The sequence below is a fragment of the Cebus imitator genome, unplaced genomic scaffold, assembly GCF_001604975.1.
Source record: "Cebus imitator isolate Cc_AM_T3 unplaced genomic scaffold, Cebus_imitator-1.0 Scaffold203, whole genome shotgun sequence".
Taxonomy (NCBI): Eukaryota; Metazoa; Chordata; class Mammalia; order Primates; family Cebidae; genus Cebus; species Cebus imitator.
The window spans coordinates 570,167-579,275 of NW_016107518.1; the positions used below are offsets into that span (position 1 = coordinate 570,167).

Here is a 9,109-nt window from a genome sequence, read left to right on the forward strand (position 1 = left end):
AAAAAAAAAAAAAAAAAATCTTACACTCCACAAATAGATATAGCTACTATATACCACAAACATTTAAGACGTTTTAAAAAAAGGTGAAGATTTCTGCATAGCAAACCAAAACAAACAAAAAACCGAAGCAAAGTCCGAAGGCTAACAATAGACTGGGAAAAAAATCTGTAGCATTCATCACATAAAGAGCAAAATCTTGCTGATATGTGTGTACACATAGCAAGAGAAAGAAAGTAATTCAGCCTTTTGGAATTCAGACAGTGAGTAATTGTACATTCTCTTTTGATCCTTATGCCAAGATTTCCTTTTTATATTGTAAAACTTTGGGTTTGTTCTCTTAAACCTCAAGCCTATCTTTTAAGTCTTCCTAGAAGCACTGTGTTCTGTGGAACTCAGCATCAGCAGCTTTGCTGGGCACTCGCCCGTCTTCCTTTCCTTCCCCTGAAAGCACAGACCTAAGTGAGTCTTCACTGGGATCCTAGCTAACAGCTTCTGCCTGCACCTGTCTTTCCACAGAGCCAGTGGCAGCCCCAGCTGCAGCAGCTACGTGACATGGGCATCCAGGACGATGAGCTGAGCCTGCGGGCCCTGCAGGCCACCGGCGGGGACATCCAAGCGGCCCTGGAGCTCATCTTTGCTGGAGGAGCCCCATGAACTCCCTGCTTCCCCCAAACCCCCAGCAAGTTGTAGAGGCTGCTGCCCATGGGAGGCACTCATGAAGGGGCCTCCATCTCTCCCTTCCCCAATATACCTGATGGTCAGCTATCCTGCTTTGTCCAGTGATTGACCTTTCTGGCTTACCTGAGTCGGTGGAGGCAGTGGGACAAGCAAGGTGTGCTGGTTTTGATGTTGTGGCATCAGAGAGCAGGGCTGGCCGCTGGTTCTGGGCCCTGGGTGGAGGATTTTAGGCCCTATGTTATGGCATGCTGTGAGATACCATGTTCACTTCTGGGAGAAGTTTCCAGCAGTAGCCCCAGACTCTTTGGGGCTTTGGAGTTTGGCAGCTTCAGGATGTACCGAAGGCTAGGCAGGGCTGCCACCCAGTCTTCAGGGTGACTGCTGGATTACAGCTATGCCCAGAAGAGGCTTGTGCTTCTGGGACATCCACAGTCTAGGGAGTGGCTGGGTGGACTTTCAGGGGAAGCAAATGGAGGGAGCTTGCCTTCCACATTTCTCTCTCTCTCTCAATGGCTTGCAGAGATTTCCTTGTCCTCCCCCCAGCCTACTCTCACCAAGCATTTTTGACGCTTGTTCGGTAATGATGCCAGAAGCCGGGCCTCAGAGCTTTGCCAGGAGGCAGGGCCCTCTTTGTCCTGAAGGCATAAATACAAGAGCAGTTAAATAGCAATATTAAACAACAACACCAGCATGAACAGGGCTCAGCTTTAATATTGAAGAGAGGGCACCAACCCCCAAGCTGCTGCTCCATCTGCCTGTGCTCACTCACGTTCCCCTTGGCACTGCGTTCCCTGTGGTGTCCCCTGCGGCGTCGCAGACGTGTCTTCAATACTTTGCTGGGAAAAAACTTCTTCCCCTCACATGGTGTTTTGGTTCACTGGGGAACTAACATGGTGGAAAGGGGCTCAGAGGTCTGTTCCTGCCCTGTGCCTTGGCAGACGTTTCATCTCCACATTCCCAGTCGTGGTCATTTGGTTTCCGCTTGTCTCCTCCAGCGGCAAAAAGTTTATCACTTACAATGACAGCTCTTTTGTCCTTTTAACTATTCGCTGGGGCATTACCCCTTGGTCTAAGGAACCCTCTGCTCTAAGGAACCACTCAGAACAAGCCTGCTTTCCCTTCTACCTGAGTTTTGATTACTTACAGAATTCTACATTAGGGCTTTAGTTACTTACGGAATGCCATGGTGGATCATTGACTTGCCCCTTTGACCTGTCCTGGTTTTGGGTCCCCAGTACATCCTGTTTTCTCTGGATTATCTCTGATATATCAGTGATACCCTTAAAGTCCGCATATGGCCTGAACAGCATGTTATTCTTTGCCTCTTCCAGAAAACTTGAGAAATTTCTGTGTATTTGGATTGACAGAAAAGACTCAGAACTCTCTGGGCTTCTCAGTGCCAGGCCTCTGTGTGCCTCAGTGGTCTGCCTGGAGCCCAGCTGCCTACTTGTGGTTGGGAGCAAAGACCAGGAAGCTCTGTCTTTGAACACAGTGTCTCTTGCTTGTTTGTGGTGGAAGCAAAGGCCAGTCCCATCCTCGTGGGTGTCTTGGTCAAATGGGCTGACACAGCCCTTTCTATGCCCATGATACAACCTGCCCAGAGCTGGTTTCCTTTCTGTGGCAGCTCTCACCCTGCCCCTGAGGACTGACTTCAAAGGTGTTGGGGTTCCTTAACTCCCCCACCCCATTACGCTGCGGAACATTTGGGTCACCCTGCCCTATCCCTTGGACCAACCCCTAGTACCAGTTATACTTCCTCCCAGAACGGAGGCGTCCCCACGGTTTCCCTTTCCCTTCTTTGTTGGCTCTTTCCTCCAGGGGCTTGGCAAGTTGGCTTTGCTTCCTGCAGCCATGTTGTGAGTAGTCTATGTTGAGTCTGATAAGTGCCCCACTGAGCCTGGGGCTTTCCATGAGCCAAGGACTCTTTCGTCACCATTGTCCTTTTCTTTCTTTTCCTTTTTTTTTTTTTTTTTTTTTTGAGACAGAGCCTTGCTTTGTTGCCGAGGCTGGAGTGCAGTGGCACAATTTTGGCTCACTGCAACCTCTGCCTCCTGGGTTCAAGCAGTTCTCCTGCCTCAGCTTCCCGAGTAACTGGGACTATAGGTGGACACCACCACAGCCGGCTAATGTATGTGTTTTTAGTAGAGATGAGGTTGGTCAGGCTGGTTTCAGACTCCTGACCTCAGATGATCCACCCATCTCGGCCTCTTAAAGTATTAAGATAATAGGTGTGAGCCACTCCACCCAGCCCCATTTCATCCTTCCGACACTGACTGAGGCTCTACTCTGTGATGGGTAAACATGAAGTTATCCTTGCTCTGACAGAGCTGTGTTGTTGGTAAGACAGACAAACAGATGTTTATGTCTAATGAGAACTGGGCCAGGCAAGTCCAGGGGCTGTGGTGCTCACAGGAAGCGAGGCTAACGTGGGCTGGGGGTGGGGTGTGAGGGTGAGGGAAAGCATGGAGAAAATGGCACTACCCTGAGACCTGGAGGGTAAGAGAATTGGGCAGAAAGGTGTATGTACCGAGGGCCTAGGCGTGGGGAGCAAATCTGGCTTCTGTAGCTGTGTCAGGCTGGCTAGCAAGGCAAGTGGGTGGACAGAGGCTAGATCATTTGAAGCCACGTAAGGAGTTCAGCCATTACCCTGGGCAATGGGCATCACAGAATTGCAGTCCGGGGGGAGAGTCCAGTGCGTACTTTAGAAAGGTCGTTCTGGCCGCTGTGCGGGGACTATATTGGGAGTAGAAGGCTGGGGGTGGGCAAGCGTGAGGGAGCCGGGGAGGAGGCTGCGGCAGTGATCCACTTAGAACTGCGGTAGGCTGACCTGGCAGCGTGGCAGTGGGGAAGGAGAGGAGGAGGTGGAGAGCTTTAGGAGTTAGAACGGATATCAGATCCTTGGGAACGGTGAGTATACTGTTGTCTCCGCTGAACAGATGGGGACACCAAGGTTCCAAGGGGTGAAATCATCTCTCCACAGTCTCGTGAGTAGGGAGTAGACAAGCAGGCCCAGAAACTCAGCAAACCTGAGTTTCTGGAGTCTGTCTCACTCCGGAGCCGGCTCCCTTCCTCCCACTGCCCTTGGCCTTTGAAGTGTGGAGGAATAGGAGGCGATGAGGGCTTAGATCGGCTGAGGAACTAGGGCTTTAGCCTGTGGGCAAAGAGCACCCCTGGGGCAGCTTCAGGCAGGGCAGTGGGGGACCAGATCTGTGTGTGAGATAATCTGACAGCTGTGTGGAGGCTGGATTTGTGGGAAGTGAGACTGGGGGAAGGCGACCAGCGAGGAGGCTGGCTGGATCCTCCAGATGGGACACGGTGGGGGCCTCAACTGGAGCTGCTGCAGGGGAGCTGGGTGGAGGGAGGCTGTTAGGTGTGAAGGACAGGCTCGATCTGGGCGCTGAGAGTGGGGAGGCAGGCAGGATGTGAGCGGGCGGATGGTGGTGCAGCAGCAAGAATAAGGGGCTGGGGTGACGATTTGGAATGAGGTGCCATGGGACAGCCAGGTGGGGATGTGCATAATTAGAGACAGTTGGATGTCTTTGGGCTGAGGTAGTAACCAGGAAGTTCTAAGCTGAAGATTGGGCCTGTGACATGTGGGAAGGCAATTAAGCTTTTCAGAGAAAGGTAGAGGAAAAGGAATACCCACTGAGGAGTTCAGCTTTATAGGAAGTGGTGACTGATGGATGTGAGACGTGGAGCGGGGGCAGGAGCCACTGCTTCTGGGAAGGTGAGAGCAGGAGCCAGCAAAGCCGAGTGATGGGAAGGAACCGGACAATGAGGGCATGCTCAGTGGGGTCAGATGCCACAGACAAGCCAGTAACAGAAGGGCTGACCTTGGATTTGCCGACTTGTGCCATGGTGACCTTGGGGAGACATTCCAACGGACCTGGAGCCAGATAGCAGGGGTTGAGGACTGAATAGGTGAGGGGCAGTGGACGCAGAGAGGGCAGGGGGCCTTGCTGGTGAGAGACAGGATAGTAGTTAGAGGAGAGATGGGATTGCGTGTGAGTTTTTGCAGTTCAGCAGAGGTGAAGTTGGAAGTGATCACAAGAACTTTTCTAGGAAGCTGAGGGAAAAAAAGGAAAAGACCCTGAAATAGAATATGCAAATATGTAGAGATGGGTGAGTTTTCTAACAGATCCGTTCTCCTGATATAACTCAAATTTGGCTGGGCTGGTATGGGCTGGGCTGGCACAGCTTGCTGGGCACATGGGCCCCAGATCTGCTCCTCGCCTCAGCCCCATCTGGCCTGGGCCCCAGACCAAGCTCTTGGAGCCCTACCCCGAGGTGGCTTCTTGTTGCTGTTGCCACAGACTTTGGCGGTGAGTGTTTGGTGAGGATGTCGGGGAGTTTATTCAGGCCTCCCCCTTTCTGCTTACCCAGCCTCTCCAGCAGGTGGGGTCCCGTCTGGCCCTGGGCTAGGCTCAGGTCAGTTCAGCTGTGCCCCTGGTTCCCCTGGGCCTGGGCCTGTCTCACTCTTGTAGGCTCTGAGATCTCTGGGAATAGAACTCAACTTCTTCCACGATTGAAATGCTTTCGTGGCAACCCAGGCACTGGCCTACTCTATCTTGGCAAAACTAGCTAATACTAATAGCAACACAGCACAGCAGTGTTTATGTATCAAGCACCCTCTCTGTGCCAGGCATTGAGTTAGGCGCTCACATGTGCCATCTTAGTTAATCTCATAATGACTCTGAAAAGTAGATATTATTAGTCCCATGTACAGATGAGTGCTTCCTGTATGCCGGAGAAGTGGCCTTTCTAGGGCTTGGGGGGGATCGTGTCAGCATGACTCCATCAGTGCACCCACCTGGGGCCTTGTGCCTGGCTGGCTGAAGGATCTGCTAGCCACTTACCTTGGGAGTGGCAGCTTCGGTCTTGGAGGGGACTTAGGCTTCTAAGTCAGACTGAGGTTCAGATTGCTTTTCCACATATGGCCTAACTTCTTGGAGCGTCAGTTGTGCCTTGTTTGACATTTTCCCTCAATTTCTATAAGTGGATATTGACTGTGTGTGTAGCAGAGATGCCAGGCACTCAAAGCTGGGCTTGTGAATGTTCTAGATGGCATCAGGGCCCAGGCAACGAAGTAACCCTAACAAAGACAGGACCAAGGGAAGTCCAAGATCCTGCAGTGGGGACCAGAAAATTAATTGCTCTTATGCAGGATGGGGTCTCATTTCTTCTCCTGGGCCCAGATTCAATACTCTTTCTCAAATAAGCATCCCAGAGGGCCACTACTGATGGCTGGGAATTGGCCCAGGGATACCCCTGAGCTAAGATGAGCAGGATTTAACAACGGGGTGTCTCAACCCAGTAACAGTGCCTTTAGAGGTGCTAGAATAAGGAGGAAGGAAGCCAGTCTTTCAGCCGTTTACTGCTCAGCTTCCACCCTAGATGTTGTGTTCTGATCTGAGGCCTGATCTTTGAAAGAGAGACGCAGTCTGGACTGTTTAGCACCTAGGAGGGGTCGGTAAAAGTTTGTTAAATGACCGACAACTGTGTCTTAGAAGTCAACCAGGATTCGAGAGCCTCTCAAGGAAAGCCCCACGAGGGACTTATTTGAAACTGGGGTTATTTACCCTGAATAGAGAGCAGATTTAGAAGGACATGATCTCTGTGAAATAACTGAAGGGCTCTATTCCAGGAAGAGGGATTAGTCATGGTCCTTGTGGCCTCAGAGGGCAGATTTAGGACCACTGGGAGTCTTCCGCTGGCGGGGAAGGCTCTTTGTCAGAGCTAAACAAGATGGGCAAGGCTGGCCTGTGAGGGAGCTCATCGTCACTGGAGGTCTGTAAGCAGAACCTGCATTGCCGCCATAAGGAGTCTTGTGAGTGGCTCTCAGGTAGGACTGAATGCCCTTTGAGAGCCACTCCTAATCCCAGGAATTGAGGTTCTTGGATCATTATATTCATGAAGGAACGTGAACTGTTTGTGGGTGACCACACTTTTGCATGTGTATCTCCTCACTGAAGTGCCCCAGCAGCCTCAAGGATCACATCAGAGCTGGGAGGGTCCTGGGACATCTTCTCTCCTATGGACATCACTTTATTTTTTATTTTATTTTTGAGATGGAGTTTTGCTCTTGTTGCCCAGACTGGAGTGCAACAGCTTGCTCTCGGCCCACTGCAACCTCCACCTCCTGTGTTCAAGTGATTCTCCTGCCTCAGCATTCCAAGTGACTGGGATTACAGGCGTGTGCCACCATTCTTAGCTAATTTTTGTATTTTTAGTAGAGAGAGGGTTTCACCATTTTGGCCAGGCTGGTCTTGAACCCCTGACCTCAGGTGATCCACCCACCTCGGCCTCCCAAAGTGCTGGGATTACCAGCGTGAGCCAACACACCCGGCCAACATCACTTTAAAAGCATATTTAATTCATCCTACAGAAGGAGATGAAGAAGATGGAATGAGAAAGCTTTATCTCTCTGATATAGAGAGAAGACAGACCAGGAGAAGAGATAGAGATTTAGCTCCTCTTTCTCATTTTGTACACAAAGAAAGAGAGGCTTGGACTGATCAGGGCCTTGCTTAAGTCAGTATCTAGGCTGACACATAATCTTTGGCCTCCCAGCCACGTCTAGTCAGATTTTGTTAGTCTAGATGGATTCCATATGATGTTTATGAGATTCTGCCTTGCCTCACCTTGGACAGTGAGAATAGAGGCTCAGAGATGGATTTTGGGCATAGGAATGGGAGGGAGAAGTTTGTCTCCAGAACGTTTTGGGAGTGTCTGTCATACAAAAGTGCATGCAGAATGTATGTGTAGGACAGAGAGATGTACTTAGTCTCTGCTAAGACTCGGCTCTGTTCCAGAGTGGCCACCAGGTGGCACTCCCACCACAAGCCCAGTGCCATGTTGGCTAAGTTTGGGGCTAAGGATGTTGCTGGGCTGTCTCTGGAAAGCACAGGAGGACTTGTGTTTTCAGGTGAGCTGAGTGCCCTGATAGAAGGAGAAAAATCTGTCTCTTCTCCGCTGATTGAATATTCCTCTTCAGATTTTTACTTTTTTTTTTTTTTTTTTTTTTGAGACAGAGTCTCGCTCTGTTGCTCGGGCTGGAGTGCAGTGGTGCAATCTCAGTGGGCTGAACAGATGTCCGGAAGGTGGTAATCTCTGAGCTGGCCTAGGAGGAAGAGGCAGGCACCTGAGGGGAATGTCCTGGCTGAGGCTTACAGACAGTCAGAGCACTGAGGGGAGGGTCAAGCATGGCCTGCACAGCCTAAGAAGAATCTTCTGAGGACTCCTCCCCTGACATGGTCTGCCAAGAGCCGGGCCAGTACAGTGGCCATTGTGCCTATGCCTGTGAGATAGTCACAGTAGACACACGGTATGTTGGCATTCCCAGATATGGGCCCCAGACCTGTTTTTATTTGCCCGTATCCATCCTCTTTAACTTTTGAATTATTTTCCAATGTTTTAAAAGTGAGAGTTTCAAAAGAGACTCAATTTTCTTTTCTTTTTTCTGAGACAGAATTTTGCTCTTGTCACCCGGGCTGGAGTGCAGTGGTGTGATCTCAGCTCACTGTAACCTCTGCCTCCGGGGTTCAAGTGATTCTCCTGCCTCAGGCTCCCAAGTGGCTGGAATTACAGGTGCTCACCACCACATCCAGCTAATTTTTATATTTTTTAGTAGAGATGGTGTTTCATCATGTTGGCCAGGCTAGTCTTGAACTCCTGACCTCAGGTGATCCACCCACCTAGGCCTCCCAAAGTGCTGGGATTACAGGTGTGAGCCAATGCGCCCACCTCTCAATGTTCAGCTTCTGTTGAAAATCTCACTACCTTTCACTACTGGGTATACTTCTTCATGGTTCCATGGACTGGAGCTGAGTCCAAATTGCTTTATAGACGGGGCAGGGTTCTGCAGACCCCAGCCCATGCACTCCCCTCGTCATCACTGCCTAGTCTCTGCCCCCTGCAATAGGTAGTAATGGTGGTAGCCAATAGGAATTGTTGTTGCTGTTAATAGCCAGGAGACCTGGGCGGCCACCAAGCTCTGCGGCCTCACAGCAAGGGTGGGGTCTAGCATGGGGGGGGCTGTTGGGGATTGAATGCCTTCTGAGAGCTACTTCTAAGAACTGGGATTCTTGGATCATCGTGTCTATGAAAGGAAGTGAACTGTGTGTGGGTAACCTCACGTCTGCAAATGTTACCGCCTCACGGAATCCTTCTACCTCCCACAGGCCTCTTGTTTGGGGTGGATCACTGTGAAGGCCATGTGTAGCCATGGAATCAGGGCTGAGGAGGAGGTCAGAGAACCCTGCTTGGGCCCTGAAAGGTGAGAGGCTTTAGATGGAGTATTTGGGAGATTGCCTGGGGCTTCTGCTCCTGCTTCAGGACCGTGAATCTCCGGTCTGTGTGTGTTCATTTCTTTCATTCCACAAGGGGCCTTCTTGCACTGGGCTGTGCCTCACCCGTCCATGGGGCTCAGGAA

General features: G+C 50.9%; 1 protein-coding gene across 5 annotated transcripts in view; it reads left to right on the forward strand.

Annotated features, from left to right (window-relative positions):
* The window catches only part of UBL7 (ubiquitin like 7), a 14,982-nt gene extending 14,215 nt beyond the window's left edge, over window positions 1-767 (forward strand). For all 5 annotated transcript variants that reach the window (XM_017547995.2, XM_037745527.1, XM_017547997.1 and 2 more), the window contains one exon: window positions 517-767. In XM_017547995.2, coding sequence (XP_017403484.1) covers window positions 517-654 — 138 coding nt within the window. In that variant the 3' untranslated portion in view covers window positions 655-767. The remainder of the gene's footprint in view (window positions 1-516) is intronic.
* Window positions 768-9,109: the final 8,342 nt, after the last annotated feature.